General features: G+C 46.9%; 1 protein-coding gene across 1 annotated transcript in view; it reads left to right on the top strand.

Annotated features, from left to right (window-relative positions):
- TBK1 (TANK binding kinase 1) overlaps positions 1-21,043 on the top strand; it is a 485,047-nt gene that overhangs the window by 7,503 nt on the left and 456,501 nt on the right. The window contains 2 exon segments of the mRNA XM_030217198.1: positions 1,232-1,331; positions 1,334-1,350. Coding sequence (XP_030073058.1) covers positions 1,265-1,331; positions 1,334-1,350 — 84 coding nt within the window. The 5' untranslated portion in view covers positions 1,232-1,264.

Raw genomic sequence — 21,043 nt, 5'->3', positions numbered from 1 at the left:
TTTAGCCAACCATATGATTCCCCTGTCCTTGAGCAATGAGATCTTTGCATGGAAATCTCTTGCATCTTCCCTCAGTAGCTCAAAGGGACTTAGTCTAGCTGTCATAGGGCCTCTTTTTTTTTTGCTCCATCCTATGGAATTTCTTACTGGAGTATGTACAGGGAAGGTGAATTATGGGAAATTCAGGAAGGACTGAAGACATTTTTCCTTATTTGAGAAGATGCTGAATGCTACCTGACCCTGCCTTAACATGTTGGTTGTAAATTGTCTATTTGTTAACTGATTCATGTTTTCCTATTTTACCATGGTTTTTTTTGTGAACCGCTTTGTTGCATATGATATAAGGTGCTAGAGCAAATAGGGAATAGACTAAATGAAACTAAACAGGAGGATTTGCCAGGGTTTATGGCTTCATTGATGATTTCAGCCCTCTAGGAGGCAACGACCAGCAGCTCATAATCCTGAAGTTCTATATTGTGACTGTACAGCAGAGCTATTTAATGGGATCACATTCTGTTCTTTTCTCAGTGGATAGAGATATTTATAAAAGCTGATAGAAAAGAAGTGGCAGCAGTATTCTGCAGACTCCACAAGAGTCCATGCCATGCTGTACTAGATTTGTGTGTGACAATGTAATATCACTGTGTGTGAGCTGAAAAGCAGCCTTGTTGTATGATGGAAAAATCTGTCTCTCATCACTTCACTGGGTGGGTGATTGATACGATGTGTAAGGTCCTTAAATCCAGTTATGAGTTTTTGGGTTTTTATTTTTTAAAATAAAAGATACATTTGCAGTTCAGCTTATTTATCATCTTGCTAAGCCATTGCTGGATTTATTTGGGGTTTTTTTCCTAATGTTTTCTTTGTATTTTGCTACTGAGCTTTTGCTTTATGTAAGAGTTGAAGAGGATATTTAAATAAGGTAGCTGATTTGCATTGTGGGCAAGAACAACTGGTGCTCTTCAGGTTTTATTTCAATATCATATGCAGGGTTTATCGGCTTAAATTAAAAAAAAAAACAACACCCGGCAGTTAAAAATGTAAGTGCTTTTCTACTTATCACGATTTTCTATGTCCAATAAATAAATTTTAACACGTATGAAAAAAAAATATGTAAACTTATATGTATATTCTGATAGAAGAAAGGGAAATTGGAGTTGAATCTGTTTTAATGCTTATATGTTTGTTGTTTGTGTGAATAATATGCATGCTATTTTTATTTTCTGTTTAGTTTGACGTGAGAGCCATTTAAGCAGGAGCAGACATGCAGAGCACGGCCAATTACCTTTGGCAACTCTCTGATATCCTAGGACAAGGAGCTACGGCAAATGTTTTAGAGGACGAAACAAGGTTTGTATGAAAAATTAAAACTGCAGATTACATGGCTTTTTTGGTGGAAGTCTTTTTCTAATGGTCTTTTTAAACATAGTAACATAGTAGATGACGGCAGAAAACGACCTGCACGGTCCATCCAGTCTGCCCAACTCATATGTGCTACTTTTACCTTACTTGATTTGTATCTGCCATTTTCAGGGCACAGACCGTAGAAGTCTGCCCAGAAGTAGCCCCCGCCTCCCATCACCGGCTTCTGAGGATCCATTTCTTCCGAACTGGATTCCTTTATGTTTAGCAAATGCCACCATGAGCTTCTTGGGCACACTAATTCTAGGGGATTTAACACTCACATAGATAACATGTTGGGTATTTTACTTCCCTCTTAATAGACCTAGGCCTGACTCAACATATCACAGTCCTCACCACTCTGCAGGACATATTCTTGATTTAGTTATAACAAACCATAATTCTTCATGAAGCTTATTCTTGATTTAGTTATAACAAACCATAATTCTTCATGAAGCTTATTCAGGATTGTCCATATCTCTACTATAATAAAAGCACCTCCAACATTCTGAAGCTGACTGTGGCACACTTGAAGTGAAGCGTTTGTAAGGTTCGTCAGTCTGTCACCATCTCTCTGTCCTGCCCTCGCGTCGAACGTGATGACGTCGAGGGCGGAACAGTGAGAGGGAAGGGCACGTCCACCCTGAGGGTGCCGTCGTTCCTCCCTCCCTTCCCGTTCCAGGCCCCCTCCGATTTTTAAAAGTCATCTTCACTTACCAAGTCAGGGTTACGGTGACCAGCGCAGCGGTAAAACGCGTGCAGGCTCGGCCCTTCTCTCTCTCTCTCTCTCTCTCAGTTGTGGTCCTGCCCTCATTTCCTGTTTCCACAAGGGTGGCCACAGCTGAGAAAGAGAGGAAGGGCTGAGCCTGCACGTGTTTTACCGCTGCTGGCCGCCGCCGTAACCCTGACTTGGTAAGTGAAGAGACTTTTAAAAATAGGAGAGAGGGAGGGGAAACCTGGAACTGTGAGGATGGGTGGGAGGGAGGGGAACCCTGAAACTCGGAGGGAGGGAGGGGGACGACCCTGGAACTTGAGGGAGGGAGGAGACGACCCTGGAACTGGGAGGAAGGGGATGACGACTCAAACTCGGAGGAACGGAGTGAGGGGGACAGTGGAACTGGGAGGGAGGGGCCCCTGGCATACACTCTCAATCTCACACACACACTGTCTCTCTCTTACATACACACTCGCACCCAGTCTCACTCTCTCTCTGTCACAACACTCGCACGTTCACTCTCTCTCACACAGTCACTCTCATACACACTCTCTCAAACATACAAACTCCGAGGAAAACCTTGCTAGCGCCCATTTCATTTCTTTGAGAAATGGGCCTTTTTTGCTAGTTCATAAATAAATAGCAGTGTTTTTGTGTGAACTTAGAAGTAGCTAATATCTGCATTGGGTGAAATGGAGTGATATCAATTGGTTCCTCCCCCCCCCCCTTTTTTTTCACATAAAAAAGTAATATATTATTGCATCCTTAATTTCTGTACAATTAGGTGGAAGCTCAGAATCAACTTTTATAAAAGTTCACTGGAACGACATTTGCCTCACTCTTAAGAAATCTTGACAAAGCCTTTGTAGTTCACTGTAATTTGTACAGTTAGTAAATGGATTGGTCCTTCATAGTTTGACTAAGATAGGGCAGCTAATTTTACTGAGTTCCTCTATCTGAATAAGTCAACTTGGCAAATGGTACATTTCTTCCTGGAGGTATCCACAATGTATATTGAAATGGTCAGTAGGTGAATCTGTGTCACTGAAGTATTGCTGGGGTCTTTTTTTCTTTTCTGGATGTTAGGGTTTTCTCCAAGGTAACTAAAAGTTCTTTCTTTCTGTATATGGTTCCCCTTTTTGATACCTGGAATCAATTGTCAGTCTCTGCTGTACTCCACTCATGTTTTCATGTTCTCCACTGGGCAGGTAATGGGTAGATCTTTTCCTTTCTTGACAGTGTGACACTGGATGATTACCTATTAAAGATCTGTTATTTTCATCTTCGGGGACAAGCAGGCCTTCCTATTCTCATATGGGTGATGTCATCTGAGAGCCCGGTGCGGATGCTGAATAGCAATACAGTAGAAAATTCTACCACGTCCCCTGCATGTGCACTGGTATATTCTCGCCTGATGTGTGAGCACGGGTCCTCCAGTCAGTTGAAAAGCAAAAGCCTACCATTAAATTCAATTCCTAGAGGAGGGGGAGTGTATATGAGAATAATCATCCTGCTGTCCTTGGAGAACACCAGCTACAAGCAGGCCTTCCTATTCTCACATCTGGAATCCCTAGCTACCAGGCTCACCAAAAACAAAAAGCTAGGATAATGAGTCCCGGAACATCGAGACTAAAACCTCAATCAACTTTAACCTATATACATACTAGCTGTGTAGGTGCAGCCTTGAACAGAATAAAACAGGGCCTAGGAGGGTGGAGTTGGATTCTAGACACCGAACAAATTCCTTACTGGTGTTCTGGGCCATTGTTCCTATTTTTCAGATGAACAGGGATAAGGCAGATACTCCATCTACTTCATTGTCCCAAAGAAGGAAGGCATCTTTCGTCTGGTCTTACATCTCAAAAGGTCTAAACCACCCTTTCCCAACCCAGTCCTTGTGGCATACTTAGTCCCATCGGGTTTTCAGGATATCCACAATGAATATGCATGAGAGAGATTTGCATGCACTGCCTCAATTGAATGCAATCTAACTCATGAATGTTCATTGTGGATATCTTGAAAACCCGATGGGACTAGCTGTGCCCCAAGGACTGGGTTGGGAATGGCTACCTCCGAATATCCCAGTTTTGCATGGAGACACTGACTGTCATTAGCCTCGGTTCAAGTGAGAGAGAATTTATCACCACCCTCGATGTCAAGGAGGTGCACTTTGTATACCCATATGGCCGCCACATCAGAGGTTTCTGTGTTTTGGGTACTGGGCTGTCGCTTCCAGTTTCAGGGCTTCGTCCTTTTGTCTTCTTACGGCTCCAAGAACATTTATCAAGGTTGTAGTGGTGGTGGCAGCCTTCCTTTGGTGCCAGGGAAACAAGATTTCACCCATATCTGGAAGAAGCTCATTCATTCGGTGTCGTATTCGGACAGCGTGGTCTTACTTTCATTATTTCAGTGACTACATTTAAAAGGAGCACTATTTTCTCCAAATAATTTTTATTGTACAAAATTGCTTGATATAATGAAATAAATGTACACTATAACCATAGCAAATAAAACATGTATGAAAAGAATAACATTTGTTGTCAAACATTGCTTACAAGCAATCTTGATGTGAATTTCTACCCAAATAGAAATTCAGATTTTCGTTGTTGTTTTTGATCAGTAAATTAGTTAAGCTTAATACCTCATACCAAATATCAAAGCATTACAGCCAACAAATATACCTATAAAATACAAATTTAAACTATGCCTTCATAACCTTCAATAGACCTGCATGAAAAACTAAGGGCCAGGTTTTCAGCCGATGAAGTGACCATTCTATTTAAGCGTCAGTAATTATACAGGTTGTGCCATCACTGGTGCTTGTGTTTCTGTTTAGTTAAATCTGCTGTGTGGCGGGTCAAAACAAAACAGTGGCTGAATATCACTGCTATCTAGGTAATGAATAGTTAGCTCTGGAACTCATTGCGGAGGGTGTAGTAACAGCGGTTAGTGTATGTGGGTTTAAAAAGTTTTGGATACGTTCTTGGAGGAAAACTCCATAGTCTGCTATTGAGACAGATACGGGGAAGCATGGAACGTTGCTACTTTTTTGGGATTCTGCATGGAATGTTGCTAATGGGTTTCTGCTATGTTCTGACTTGGATTGGCCACTGTTGGAAGCAGGATACTGGGCTAGATTGATCATTGGTCTGATCTAGTATGGCTATTCTTATGCTGTATGTCTGCTTCTGCAGTTGTTGGGTTGGGCGATCAATTTCGAGAAGAGCCAACTAACTATTGCAGACGCTGGAGTATCTGGGTGTTCCGTTCGACACATGGGAGAGGATCTTCCTCGTGGAGTTCAGGGGTTGAAGCTGGTTCAACAGATTTGTCTTCTCCTTATTCAGGGCAGGCTCAGGGTCTTTGACTGTGTCCAGGGTCTGGGGTCAATGATGGCAGCGATGGAAGTGGTGTTACTGGCAAGGCTCACATGCAGCCATTACAAGAATCTCTTCCCAGCTGCTGGTCTCCAGTGACGCAGAAGTACAACCTTCATCTTCCTTGGACGCTAGTTGGCAGACAGAGTATGCAGTGGTGGTTTCTCCCAGGAATTGTTCATCAGAGCTCCCTTTCCAATAACCGTGTGGAGGTAGTGCCAGCATACTCCAGCAAGTCAGGTTGAGGAGTCATTACAAGTTTTTTTTTTTTTTTTTTTTTTTTCTTTCTTTCACAGGGCACTTGGATGGAACAGGAGTCTCGGTAGTCAATAAATCACTTGGAGCTCAGGGCTACAGAAATGCCTTACGTGAGGGACCCACAGTTGTCAGGTGGAGGCAGCATATCTAATGACTGTGTGGAGAAAATCTTCTCTGCTTGTTGGCTGCTCCCATCACTGGGTCCTTGAATGTGGAAGCAGACTTTCTTAACAGCACTCCTTGGTTCTGGGTTAATGTGAACTATCCAGCTAGAGTTTTCAGCTGATAGTGGATCGATGTGGTTCTCTGCTTCTTGATTTGATGGTGACAAAAAATGCCAATGTGCCCAAGTTCTTCAGCCATCTGAAAGAACTGGATTTGAGGGGATCGATGCCCTACTTCAGCCCTGGCAAGAGACACTTCTATATGTCTTCCCTCCTTGGCCCATGGTAGGCCACATGTTGAAAAGGATCATGTTGCACCGAGGTTGAATAATTCTCATAGCCCAGATTGGCCATAGAGGCTATGGGCATGGACCGATTCGACTGCCGGAAGGGGGTCCTCCATCTTCCGTGGGTACTGGCTTACTGAAGCAAGATCTGGTGCTTATGGAAGGTCCGTGCCCCTTTTGGTCTTATGACTTGGCCATTGAAAACGCTCTGTTTAGACGAAAAGATTATTCTGATTTGGTCACTGCTACCTTGCTTCAGGCTCGTAAACTCTCTAAATCCAGTGTATACGAGGGTGTGGAGACATTTGAGTGCTAGTGTTCTGAGGTGGGACTTTTTTCCCTTTCTTTTCAGATTGGGCACATTCTAACTTTTCTCCAGGCAGGCCTTCAGAAAGGTTGGGTGTTTAAAAGTTCAGGTTATGGCTTTGACCTGTTTCATTGCTATCTAAAGAAAACATCTCTGTGGTTCACCTGGATATCGTTCAATTCTTGCGGAGTGTGCCGCTTGCGGCCTCCTTTTGTATGCTATGTCCAGAATGGAACCTTTAATTTAGTCCTTTGGGCTCTTCAGAAGCCTCCTTTTGAGCCACTTCACACAGAGAGAAAAAAACTTTTAGGCCCTTCCTGTGATGCCTCCAAAAGTGAAGCTATGTGGAAGGCATCTTTAAAAGATCTCGCACTAAAGACAGTATTTTTGGTGGCTATTAGGTTGACTGTAGGTTTTGGAGCTTCAAGTTCTCTTGTCGGGATTTTCCTTTTTTCACTTTTGCAGATGGGGTCTGCCTGCGCAAAGTTAATTCTTTCTTCCAAAAGTGTCGACAGTGTGCAGAGTCCTCATTGGATATCTGGAAGTCACGAATTAGTTTTGCAAATTGGAGAGACCTTTTATGCTTTGTAAACAGAGGCTTGGCCTCATGGCTTCCAAGCCCACAATTGCTGGATGGCTGATGGAGACTACCACATCAGCTTATTTGCTTGTGGGGAAGCAGCTGCTAAGGGCTGATGCTAGGTTTCTGGCGCTCTCCTGCAGCCTATTAGTCAGTGCCCTACTCATCCAGGGGCGGATCACTATGGCTCTGCCCCTACAGTAGTCACACCACTAGCCACACCCCTTTACCGGCCATATAAACAGCATCATTGAAAATATTACACCAGTATAGGAGAAGAAAAGTAACTTGGGTCTTTGTTTTCATTATAAATAATTCTGTAAGCGTTACAGCTCCAGTATACCCAAATGACACAAACCAAATTAGCATACAGACCAGGAATTAGGAACAGTCTTGCCAAACCTGAAACAATATGTTATCAAAATCTCAGAACCTAACAACAGATCCCTATTCAGACCTACTTGGCCTTGCGTCACACATGCAGAACAGAGATAGCAAAATAAACCTGAAATCCTAAGAAGTTAGACTTTGCATGCAGCACAATACCAGAAAAACAGAAAACAAACATTGCTATACATTGCAAATAAGACAGCAATGTAAATTCTCAAAGTGGACATATTCCAAACACTAAAATGAAAATAAATGGGTTTTTTTTTTCTACCTTGTTGTCTGGTGACTTTGTTTTTCTGATCATTCTGGTCCCGGTATCTGATTCTGCTGCTCTATCTGTTCTCTTAACTTCATTTCCAGGGCTTCTTTTCCATTTATTTCTTACTTTCCTCCTTTTCTCTTCATTTTTTGCCTTACATTCAGAAGTAAAAGCTAGGTCCTCCGCAGACTTGACTGCAGCAAGTATAGAGTGGATCCGCTTCTGCCTATTTTCTCCATCCATGTTTTCTCCTCTTTCTTTTCCCTCATCTCCATCAGTATACATCTCCTTCCTCTCTCTTCCCTCCCCCCATCCATAGCATCTCCTCCTCCATCCATGTCCAGAATTTCTCCTGCCCTCCCTTCCATCCATTCCATGAACTCTCTTTCTCCCCTGCCCTCTCCTCCATCTCTATCAAGCAATTCTCCTCTCTCCTGGGCCCTGCCCTCCCCTCCATGTCCAGTGATTTCTTCTCTCTCCCCTGCCTCCCCCCCATCATGTCCAGTGACTCGCCCCAGCCTCAACTGCCCCCCTTTCAGCCCTCGCGTTCTGGTTCTAACCCCAGCCCCACCTGCTGCTCTCTTCTCCCCAACATCCCCCTTTTTGTTCCTGCCCGCTCTGTGGTTTAAATCTTTTATTTTACCTGAAGTCGCAGCGGTGCCGACTTCAGTAAAAACAACGGGCTCGTCTCTAGCCTTCCCTTCCCTCCCGTTCCCGCCCTCGTGGAAAGAGAAATTACATCAGAAGCAGGCAGGACATTAAGAGGGAAGGGAAGGCTAGAGACGAGACTGTTACTTCACTGCCATTGGCGCCACTGCGACTCAGGTAAAATAAAAGATTTAAACTCTCCGATCGACAGAAGAAAGGAGGGCTGTCGGGGAGCTGAGGGCGGGCAGGTGGGATCCGACAGTTGCCTGCAGGTGAGCCGCCTGGAAGACGGTAAGCGTTGCGCCCTCAAGGGTCAGCACCCCCCTGCATAGCACCCACCTGCCATGCTTACCTCGCTTACTGGTTCCGCCGGCCCGGCCAGCTGGCTCATTCTACAAGGCATACAGCGACATCTGGGCGGGATACTACCTTATTGTCTCTGGCGGATATTTGCAAGGAAGCAACGTGGTTGACACTGCATACCTTTGCCAAGCAGTAAAGGTTGGACGTTTCTGTGCTCGGAAGCCAGGTTTGGGCTTCAGTCCTCAGGCAGCTTCAGGATCCCACTCACCCTAGGATTGCTTTTGAACATCCTACCTACTACTACTACTACTATTTAGCATTTCTATAGCGCTACAAGGCATATGCAGCGCTGCACAAACAGAAGAAAGACAGTCCCTGCTCAAGAGCTTACAATCTAATAGACAAAAAATAAATAAAGTAAGCAAATCAAATCAATTAATGTGAACGGGAAGGAAGAGAGGAGGGTAGGGAGGCGAGTGGTTACAAGTGGTTACGAGTCGAAAGCAATGTTAAAGAGGTGGCTTTCAGTCTAGATTTAAAGGTGGCCAAGGATGGGGCAAGACGTAGGGGCTCAGGAATTTATTCCAGGCGTAGGGTGCAGCGAGACAGAAGGCGCGATGTCTGGAGTTGGCAGTAGTGGAGAAGGGAACAGATAAGAAGGATTTATCCATGGAGTGGAGTGCACGGGAAGGGGTGTAGGGAAGGACGATGTGGAGATACTGGGGAGCAGCAGAGTGAATACATTTATAGGTTCGTAGAAGAAGTTTGAACAGGATGCGAAAACGGATAGGGAGCCAGTGAAGGGTCTTGAGGAGAGGGTAGTATGAGTAAAGCGACCCTTGGCGGAAGACGAGACGGGCCAGAGTTTTGAACCGCTGGAGAGGGGAGAGGTGACTAAGTGGGAGGCCAGCAAGAAGCAGATTGGCAGTAGTCTAAACGAGAGGTGACAAGGTGTGGATGAGGTTTTGGTAGAGTGCTCGGAAAGAAAGGGCGGATTTACGGATGTTGTAAAGAAAGAACGACAGGTTTTGGTGGTCTGCTGGATATGAGCAGAGAAGGAGAAGAAAGTCAAAGATGACCCCAAGGTTTCGAGCTGAGGAGACAGGGAAATGAGAGAGCCATCAACAGAAATAGAAAACGGGGGGAGCGGGAGGTGGTTTGGGGGGGAAAATGAGAAGCTCAGTTTTGGTCATATTCATTTCAGGTGGCGTTGAGACATCCAGGCAGCATGTCAGACAAGCACGCTGAAACTTTGTTTGGATGCAAGGTGAGATATCAGGTAGAAGGTAGATTTGGGAGTCATCAGCATAGAGATGGTAGGAAAGCCATGGATGAGATTAATGAACCAAGGGAAGAGTGTAGATAGAAAAGAGGGACCCAGAACAGAACCCTGGGGTACGCCGACAGGCAGAGGGATAGAAGTAGAAGAGGATCCACCAGAGTGAACACTAAGGTGCAGGGAGAGGTAGGAAGAGAACGGAAAGGACAGAGCCCTGGAATCCAAGTGAGGACAGGGTATCGAGAAGTATGCTGTGATCGACAGTGTCAAACAGCGGAAAGATCAGAAGAATGAGGATGGAATATTGACCTCTGTTTACCCAGTAATAGGTCATTGGAGACTTTAGTAAGCGCGCGTTTTTTCGTGAGTGGAGAGGGCGAAAACCAGATTGTAATGGGTCAGAATAGCATGTGAGGAGAGAAAATCAAGGCAGCGGCGGTGAACAGCACGCTCAAGTAATTTGGAGAGAAAAGGAAGGAGGGAGATGGGTCGGTAATTAGAGGGACAAGTAGGGTCAAGTGAAGGCTTCTTAAGGAGAGGTGTGACCACAGCATGTTTAAAGGCAGCAGGGACAGTCGCAGTGGAAAGTGAGAGGTTGAGAATGTGACAGATAAAGGAATAAGAGCAGGAGAGATGGCATTAAGAAGGTGGGTGGAATGGGATCAGAGGAACAGGTGGTACATTTTGAGGAAGAAGGAGAAGTGTAGTTTCCTCAATAGTAACTTCAGGAAAGGAGGAAAGGGAATGAGGGAAGAGAGAGAGGGAACGGACTAGTGGAGGGAGAGCTGGTGAGGTAAGAAGCAAGGTTTATCTTTTGAACCTTGTTGTGAAAGAATTCAGCAAGAGTCTGAGGAGATAATGAAGGGGGAGTTGGGGAGGGGGCACTTGAGGAGAGAGTTCAATGTGGTGAAGAGAATCGAGGATTAGAGCCAAGAGAATTGGTCAGTTGGATATAATAATCCGTTTGGCACGTAAAAGAGCAGATTGGAAGGAGGTCAGCATGAACTTAAAGTGTAAGAAATCAGCAAGGGCCCGAGATTTCCTACCGGTTCTGAAGTAGTGGAAAGCTACGTAATGGAAGTAGAAATGGATTATACCTATAATTTTCTTTCCATTAGTCTTGTACAGTATTCCAGAGGACTGCTTGAGGTTTCTCATGTTTAGTTTGTGCGTAGTAGTGGGTCAAATAATGACTGTCACCTTACATGATGCTTCCTGTATATCTCTTGTTCTGTACAAGTTGTTCAGAATGAGAGTCCATGCATGTTTCTCTGTTAGTGTTAGATTAGTGGGTTGTTTAAGGTTGTTGAATTTATTTTGAGTTTCTCTTACTGCTTGTCTACGTAATACTGAGGAACTGGACGGATGCCAAGAGAGATTTTCAGCTCAGTTTCCAATTCTCTATCTCCACCTGCTGACTGATGGACTCAACTATCCCCACAGGTAGTCTGGAATAGTTGGAGGATTAATGGAAAGAAAATTATCAGGTAAGACCTAGTTGTCCATATACCTCCCCAGCCCTTTCTCCATTTAGGAATACATACAACCACGTCTCTTCCTCCCCCATGGTATCCCTGTACTTCACCTGTGGCACCTTAGGTTTGTTCTCCTTCTCTCCTATTCTCCTTGTTCCCTGTACCTTTGGCGCACACACCCCTTTTGTAGGTATCCCTCCTCAGCTTGGCTTTTTAATCTCCTCTTGTCCTTTGCTGACTGAGCTCTCCCCTCCCCTTGCTGCACCGCCCAGTTTATCCATTCATTTCCTCCCCGCCTCCTGACACTCAACACAAGCAGTGGAGCAGGAGGAGAGGAGAGCAGCTGCTTCCATTACGAGTGGGTTGTGTCCATCAGCCAGCAGGGGGAGATAGAGAGCACTGAAAACCATAGTGCCTCATGGCCAGCTAGCTCCATCTGCCTCTTCAGTATTCTCTATCTCCCCAGCAGGGTGGTTGCTGCTTGTTCAAGCTCCTTCAGAAAATCTGCCTGGGGTGGCTCCTGTGCTTTTGCCAGTTGTAGCAGGGGTGTTGTGGCTGATGGTGCCCACTTTAATGCAAATAAGTTAGCCCTTTCCCTGCCTTACCTGGCCTTCGATGTGGAAGTAGACAAAAGGCAAGCCCTGTCCCTGTCTTTGCCCACACTGTGGATGCAGGCACATAGGTTCGCCCTTTCCCTGCCTTTCCCACGCTACTGATCCTCCGGAGTTGGAAATTTGCCTCTTTCGCTGTTGCCTCAAACTTTCCTCACAGCGTAAAAAAAAAAAGTTGCGTCGCGCTTTGGTGCTGCGATTCCAGCAAAGAGTTTTCTTCTGATTGTGCAGCGTGACCGGAGCTCGGAGACTCAGTCTTGTGAGGTAAGAGCATTTGGTATCTCCTCCGGGGAGGGCCCGCATTCGGGACGATTTTGCTGCGAATCCACCATTTGAATTTCTGCCGCTTTCTGCGATGGCTGCTGAGAAAGTAAAGCGCTGTTCCGTTTGTGGCAAGCGCAAATCTGCAGCGGGGCTCTGTAAGGCGTGCTTTTCAGATGGAAGAGCCGGCCCGAGCATGGCAAGTGATGTTCCTTCCCGCTCCGTGGAGCTGGCAGCGGGCGCCATTTGGAACAGCATAGCGCAATCCCCGCTGAGGCGGAGGGGTTTGAGCCTGGAAGGGCGCCTCGTGTAGAGGCTAATAAAGAGCTGTTTCCCCCAGACTGGAACCGGGAGGCCAGGGAGCCATTTTCCCCTGAATTTGTTTATTGCTGGACCTCCGGTGGATTCTGGTAGAGGATCCCCTGCTGTTACCTCTGGTACCGAACCTGTTGTCACAGGGCCCGGTGACCATGGAGGACGCCTGCTGCTTTGGTCTTACGGCATGGCTATTGAGAGGGCGAATTGAGAGACAAGGGATATTCCAGTAAAGTCATTTCCACTTTCCTACAGGCCTGCAAGCGTTCCACTTCTGTGGCTTATGCCAGGGTTTGGCGCCAATTTGAGGCTTGGTGTGCTTCTAAAGCGATCACACCCATGCGGGCTTCTGTCTCGCCGATACTTGACTTTTTGCAGGATGGTTTAAAAAAGGCTTGGCCTATAATTCCCTGTGTGTTCAAGTGGCAGCCTTAGCATGTTTTCGAGGGAAGGTCTCTGGCCTCTCTCTGGCTGCTTGCCCGGATGTGACACGGTTTCAGAGGGGTGCTTCGGCTCCGTCCTCCCATGAGGGCTCCATGTCCGGCCTGGAACCTGGGGTTAGTTTTAAAGGCCCTTCAGTGTTCGCCCTTCAAGCCGCTTAGGCGAGCTTCGGAGAAGGGTGTGACCTAAAGATGGTCTTTTTGGTGGCCGTGACATCGGCGAGAAGGGTATCTGAGTTCCAGGCGCTGTCCTGTCGAGACCATTTCTGCAATTCTCAGAGTCCGGAGTAATGGTACGTACGGTGCCTTCCTTCATGCCTAAGGTGGTTTCAGCGTTTCACCTAAACCAACCTATTTTCCTGCCCTCCTTTTCTAAAGAGGAGTTTCCAGAAGCCTATGGGCAGTTGCACCTTCTGGATGTGTGAAGGGCTCTGTTGCAATATCTGCACATGTCAAATGCCTTCAGGACCTCTGACCATCTTTTTGTTCTTTTGTCAGGTTCGCGCAGAGGGCCTCCAGTGTCTAAGGCCACTATAGCCCGTGGCTCAAAGAAGCTATCTTTTCAGCATATCTGCTATCTGGCCGGCCTCCGCCTGAAGCTTTTAAGGCACATTTCAGAGAGCGATTTCCTCTTCTTGGGCTGAAACTGGAGCACTCTCTCTTCAAGAGATATGTAGTGCAGCTACTTGGGCTTCTAAGCTCTCATTTGCCCGACATTACAGGCTGGATGTGGCTGCCAGGAGAGACGCGCATTTTGGAGCACAAGTGCTGGCGCGTGGTGTGGCTTGTTCCCACCCTATCTAGCGATTGCTTTGATACATTCCACTCATAATGGATTCATCTGCTTGATGACAAGGAATGGAAAATTAGGTTCTTACCTTGGTAATTTTCTTTCCTTTAGTCATAGCAGATGAATCCATGAGCCCTCCCTCAGTAGTTCATTATGTGATTTATGTTACTTTATGTTCAGTTTTTCTTGTAGATATGTTCCCTCATTGGGAGAAGTTGGAAAACAGTCTTCAGGTTTCTGTTCAGTTATAGGAGGATGAGTTCATTCCTTCCAGGAGGGATGAGTCCATTCCTTCCTTTGACTTATAGCTCCAGTTTTGGGGCATTCATCCGCTGTGAGGAAAGTTCATGTTATTATGCTTTGCGATGTAACACTGCTTTGGAAGCTTCAGAAGGGGCTAAATAATGAGTTCATCATAATTAATGTGCAACCCTACTTATAAATGTTATGTCTGTTAGAGAAAAAAACATGTAATGTTTGCTCTGTGGCTTCCTCACTTCCCAGATAAAATATAAGCTCAGATTTAAAGCCCTTCTGCTTGAGACCCTCATTACTGAAGTTAGGATTTGTTCAGCTATGAACTGAGGAATACACCCCTGACCTTCAGAAAGAAGAAAGTTTTAGCAATTTATGTTCCATGTGTTGTAATATTTTTTGGGCTTACTGGTTTCAGCTCCCCTAGGTCATTAATGTTTCACATGTATTCATATTCATCATTTGAAAATAATTTTGAGAAGCTTTGTAGACATAATCCCATTTTTTTTTTCTGTGTATATGTGTAGCACACGCCCATTTTACAGACAGTGGTTTTAGAAAAGTGTTGAGGAAAGAACTGTTTTAAATGCAATAATACTTTCCAAAATGAAGAATTAGCATAAGCAGATATATTTGGAGGTATTATATAATTCCTTTTTTTTCTCTCACTGTATCTGCATTGAAAATATACATGTTGCACATACTAAAATCATGATCTGTAACTTACTTCTGGGAGAATTCTGTGCAACATTTTATTGTTTAAAATTCTTCATTCTTTATTTGTAATTTGTTTTTGTGTAGAATTCCCACAGCATAACAGCCTGGTCCCTCTGTGCCCCAGGACTGACATCCCCCCCACAAGCTTTTTCCCAGCTCAGGCTGCCCCCCCCCCCCCCCACACACACACAGCAGAAGTCTCATTCACAACTAGATACAGCCCTTCCCTAAGCTTGATGTTCAGTTTTCAGTTTCGCTGTTTCTAATGTGGACAGCCCAGCTTTTTTTTCTATATCCATCCCCTAGGCAGATTCCCCCCCCCCCAAGTCCTTTCTCCATCCCCCTCTGAAATCTCTCCTATGGGCTCCCACATCTCCATAGCCCTCTCTCAGCCCTCTTCCATCCCATGTCTCTTTTATCACACATTCCCCCAGCACACTCTGCTCCTGAAATACCTCTTGTCCACCCCCCCCCCCGTGTATATATTCTCATAATGTTCTGTTAGAAATTCATCCCCCCCACACCACCCATAGTCTCCTCTGTCAGCCCTCCCTAGATAGATCCCATTATAATTCTGTCAGTCCTCACACCCCTGGGTAAATGTCTCCAAGCAGTGTCCTCCTGGTTAGAGCAACCTGTTACTACTTAATACCAGTAAATGTGAAGCTATCCATTTTCCCAGGCCCATTGTACTACTGCTTCCTTGCCCCTTTTTGGGTCTCATCCTGTTCTGCTCCCGGAGTGTCTGTATTCTGAGTGATGCTAAACTTTCATTTAAACTGCAGATTGATACTGTTGTCTGCTCCTGCTTCTTTGCATCATATCTGATTTGCTCATTCAGTCAAATCATTCTTATCACAGAAAGTAATCTGTAGTCTGATCATCTCTTTGGTGTTTTCTCACCTAGATTACTGTAATTCTCTTTTTCTTTAGCCTTAGCAGCAAATGAATCCAGGAACTGGTGAGTTATATCCGCGTGGAGATAGAGAACATTGAGGTAGTGACTCTGGACATCCAGCTCCTTTCCTCTTCAGTATATCTCTATCTCCAGCAGGTGGTGGACGGATTTCTTCCAGCTCCTAGATTCTACCCTTTGGGAGGCTCCTGGGCTTTGCCAGTTGAGCAGGGGTGTATGGCTGAAGGCGCCCACTTTGAAGACATACTTGAATTCAGGTCCCCGCCTTACCCCATCTCTTCCCATCTCCCAGTTGTCCCAAAGTGTGCTATTGCCTCCATTGCTTTCCTCACAGAACAAAAAAAAAAGAAGAGGCTTCCTCTGTGGCCCTTTTTGTTGGACACTGGAGGCAAAACCCGAGTTCTGCCAGACCGGGTGTTGGGACGTTGGATCGCAGTTTTGGGCTCCTCCTGGGAGTGACTGCGGCTGTGTTGCTCTCTGAAGTGGGGTGAGTCTGTCTGTCTATATGCGCTGCAGCGTTTCCTGAGCTCCTGAAACAGTTAAGTGTTGCTCCCGCTGCAGCAAGAGGCGAACCACAACGGCAGTGTGCAGTGCAAACTGCTTGGAGAGCTCGGGGTCTGTAGGTTCGGTGGCATCGGCCAACTGAGTTTTCCCACGCTCCGCGTCTCAGCGCAGGCGCCATTAAGTGTCGGGGGACGCAGAGCTCTCGGCATCTCAAGCAGAGGAGCTAGGGAGGCAGGCTAGTTCTATTCCTGAGGGAGTTTTACTGGCAAGGGACGGTTCATGCAAGAGGATTTGGGGCAGACAGGGGGGACTTCTTTTCCTCTGAGTTTTTTTTACTCATGCACCGGGCTTTTTAATGACGAGGGCCCTCCCGGATGTTCACAGTTTGTCCCTGCTGCCCCCTCAGCCCAGGCGGTCTCTGTCTCTGATGGGGAGACTCCTGACCTTAAGTGCAGGAGGGTTTCTTTGGTGTCCGAAGCTGGCTCTGTAGGACCTCATTGCCCTCCCCAGTCGCTTTTGGGGGCTCGGGGGAGTCTTTTAGGCCTTCGAGGGTGGAAGACCTAGAGGAAGGGGAGGTTCTGCAGGAGGAGCAGGACGACCCTAAGGCTGTCTGCATTTTTCATTGCAACGAGTTCCCCTCCCTCGTTACTGACATGTTACAGGCTCTGAATATTGAGGATCTGGAGGTGGCGGCGGCCTCTTCGGTTAACCTCAAAATGGCTAGAACTAGAAAGCCTGCTCAGGTTTTTCCTGTTCACGAGGCCATACAAGAACTTATTACAGCTCAGTGGACAGATCTGGATGGGAGCCTGTAGGTGGCTAGAGCTATGACTCACCTTTACCCGGTAGGGGAAACTCATCTGGGTCTTTTTGCGCTACTGAAGGTGGATGCTGTGGTAACTGCGGTTACCAAGACAACCACTCTCCCTGTAGAAGGCGGGTGGCGGCACTGAAAGATATACAGGACCACCATTTGGAGGCTTCTCTGAAGTGCTCCTTCAAGGTCTCAGCCCTTGCGCTACAGGCTGCTATATGCAGTTCATATGTGGCCAGGGCGTGTCTCTCCTGGCTACAACAAGCGGTCGAGCAGCCTCCGGATGATTCTGCCTCTCTGCCGGACTTGGCTCTTCGTATGGAGTCGGGGTTAGCTTATATGGCTGATGCCCTTTATGATTTGGTAAGGGTGTCCGCCAAGCAGATGTCGTTGACGTTCACAGCTTAGGCATTTGCTGGCTTTGCCATTGGTTGGCGGATATGACCTTTAAGCAGTGTCTGGTGAAATTGCCCTTTCAGGGGAAGCTCTTGTTTGGGGAGGACTTGGAAAAGATCATTAGGGATCTGGGAGATTCCAAATCCCAGCATCGTCCTGAAGACAAGCCCAACTGTTTGACCAGGAGCTCCTCTGCGATGCCTTGGTTTTGGGAAGCCCGCCGATACCATCCGAGGTGAGCCTCTGGCTTTTTTCAGCATTCCATATTTCAGCAGCGTTCCTCCTTTTTGCACTGACGAGATCCGTGGGCTCCAGCCAGAGACAAGGAGTCCAAGGACATTTGGCATAATGATGGGGCGCCAGTCCCAGTCCTCCGTTCCCAGCATAGGGGGTTGATTGTCCCTTTTCTATGAAGAGTGGACTAAAGTTACTTCAGACCAATGGGCTCTGGATTTGATCAGAGACAGGTACAGGTTGGAGTTTGCGGCACCTGTAGGGGGCCCTTTTTGGAGTCACGCTGTTCCACAGCGGGTGGCTATGAAAGACGTGTTTGTTGCTGCTGCAATTGGGGGCTGTGGTGCCCATTTTGCAGTCCGAGTTTCATTCAGGTCGGTACTTGATCTGTTTCGTGGTTCCTCGGAAAGGAGGAACTTTCAACTTACGCAAAATAAAGGAGTCTCTGAGAGTGCGGCATTTCCACATGGAAACGTTATGATCCGTCATAGCGGCAGTTCTGCTGGGGGAGTTCCTCACATCACTGGATCTCAAGGAGGCATATTTGCATATTCCAATTTGGCCTCATCAGCGATTTTTGCGCTTCTCAATTCTGGGCTGGCATTTTCAATCCTGTACCTTGCTGTTTGGCCTGGCCATGGCACCTCACATTTTCTCCAAGGTAATGGTGGTGGTGGCCGCATTTTTGCGGAGAGAAGGGGTCAGAGTTTATGTGTACCTATATGATTGGCTAATCTGGGCGGATTCAGAGCAGGAGAGTCGGCTAGTTACAGACCGGGTAATCGAAGTCCTGCAGTCTCTTGGATGGGCAGTCAAATTTCCAAAAGTCATCTAACTCCCTCCCAGTCTCTCAAATATTTGGGAGTTTGCTTCGACATGGCCTTAGGCTGTGTCTTTCTTCCTGACAGCAGGTGCCTCAAGCTGCAGAGTCGGGCGTGCCTCGGCCCCAGGCTTTGGATTATGTGCAAGTACTCAGGTTGATGGTGGCCACCCTGGAGGTTGTGCCGTGGGCGAGGTTGCATGCTCCAACATGCCTTGCTGAATCGCTAGTCTCCGATGTCTCTGGAGTATCAGCGGCGACTGCCTTTGGTTCCTGCAGCAAGACGCAGCATGGGTTTGGTGGCTCTCCCACGACAACCTGCGGCAGGGTATGCCACTGGCAGCCCACCAATGGCTTCTGGTGATCATGGATACCAGCCTTTTGGGAGGGGGGGGGCTCATTGCCTCAACCACTATGCTCAGGGTCAGTGGATAGCTATGGAGGCGGGGTGGTCCATCAGTCGACTGGAACTAAGGGCCGTTCTCCAAGCCTTCCTAGCATTCCAGAAGACCATGGAGGGACGAGTGGTCCGAGTTCTCTCCGACAATACAACGGCTATGGCCTACATCAACTGCCAGGGGGGCACTCAGAGCAGAGCGGTGGCCAGCATCTGAGTTGGGCGGAGCGTCACCTGCTTCTCTTATCAGTGGCCCACATTGCTGAGCAAAGCAATGTGCAGGCCGATTTTCTCAGCTGGCATCACCTTGATTCGACGGAGTGGGAGCTGGTGTTGGAGGCATTTCGGCAGATTTGTTGCAAGTGGAGGACTCAGGGGATCGACCTCATGGCATCCAGGACAGACGTCAAGGTGCAACACTTCTTCAGCAGGGTTGGATACCCTGTCTCAACCGTGGCCGTTGTCAACACTCATGTATGTGTTTCCGCCGTGGCTCTTTATAGGGGGGTTCTTCACTGGATTCGACTTCACCAGGGATTGGTTATTCTGGTGGCTCTGGATTGGCTCCTTTGGCCTTGGTATGCGGATCTCATGCGGTTACTGGTGGAGGCTCCGTTTTGGCTCCCTTTGTTGCCAGGCCTCCTGCACCAGGGTCCAGTGACTGTGGAAGATCCCTGTCGCTTTGGTTTTACAGCTTGACTCTTGAAAGGTCGAGGTTGAGGAGAAGGGGTACTCTGATGAGATCATTGTTACTTTGCTGCGAGCCCAGAAACGGTTCAGTACTGTGGCCTATGCCTGGATTTGGCGTACCTTTGAGTCTTGGTGTGCTGCTCATGTTTGGTCGGCATTGCAGGTCTCTGTTTCACAGATGTTGGCCTTTTTGCAGGACAGCTTGCAGAAAGGCCTAGCCTACAATTCCCTTTGGGTTCAGGTAGCAGAGTTGGCATGTTTCCAAGGACATGTGGCTGGGTTTTCTATGGCAGCATATCTGGATGCGATCCTTTTTTGCGGGGGGGCCTTACATCTTCGTCCTCCATTGCATAGTCCGTGCCCTTCTTTGAATGTGGGTGTAGCTCTGAGGGCTATGCAGATGGCACCCTTTGAGCTGCTTTGATGGGCCTCAGAGAAGGATCTTACATCAAAGGTGGTTTTTTTTGATGGCCATGGCTTCGGCATGTAGGGTGTTGGAGCTTCAGGCGCTTTCCTGTCGGGATCCATTTTTACAATTTTTAGAATCCGGGGTTACAGTCAGGACGGTTCCTTCATTCCTGTCTAAGGTTTCGGCTTTTCACCTAAATCGGCTGCTTTTCCTGCCTTCCTTTTGGAAGGAGGACTTTATGGATTCTTTCCGGCAGCTGCGCCTGTTGGATGTCCGTAGGGTTCTGCTACAGTATTTGCAGATGTTGAATGAGTTCTGGTGCAATGATCATCTCTTCATCCTGTTTTTGGGGCCGTGTCAAGGCTTTCTGGTGTCTAAAGCCACGATAACTCGCTGGCTTAAGGAGTTGATTAATTCGGCTTACATGGTGACCTGTAGGTCTCCACCGAGGCGTTAAAGGCGCATTCCACACGAGCATATTTTCTGTTCAGGAGATTTGTCCGGTGGCTACTTGGGTGTTCTGTCTCTCATTTGTGCAGCATTATAGGCTTGATGTAGCAGCACGAAATGATGTGCAATTTGGGGTGACGGTCCTCTCGAGGAGTGACATCTTCCCACCCAGTTTAGGGAGTGCTTGGGTGCGTTCCACCAGTTCCTGGATTCATCTGCTGCTGAGGCTAAGGAAAGAAAAATTAGGATTTACCTGATAACTTTCTTTCCTTTAGTTGCAACAGATGAATCCAGGATCCCTCTCTGTTCTCCTTGGTTGGATTTCCAGTGTTCCTGTCAAATACGGTAAAAAAAAAAAAAGATGATAGGAGGAGGTTGATATTTTCTCTCCTTTGTTGATGCTCGTCGCTTGGTTGGGGGAGCAATTTTTGGCTGTGAGGAAAGTTCGGTTGTGTTTCTTCTTCTCTCTGCTTTGGGATTTGACATATATAGAAGAGGATGTCCAGAATCACTACCTTCTTTCAGTGTTTTGTATCTCCACCTGCCGGTAGGCGGATATTACCCACTAGTTCCTGGATTCA

Source organism: Microcaecilia unicolor, chromosome 10, assembly GCF_901765095.1.
Source record: "Microcaecilia unicolor chromosome 10, aMicUni1.1, whole genome shotgun sequence".
NCBI lineage: Eukaryota > Metazoa > Chordata > Amphibia > Gymnophiona > Siphonopidae > Microcaecilia > Microcaecilia unicolor.
This window is presented reverse-complemented; position numbering and strand designations above follow the sequence as displayed.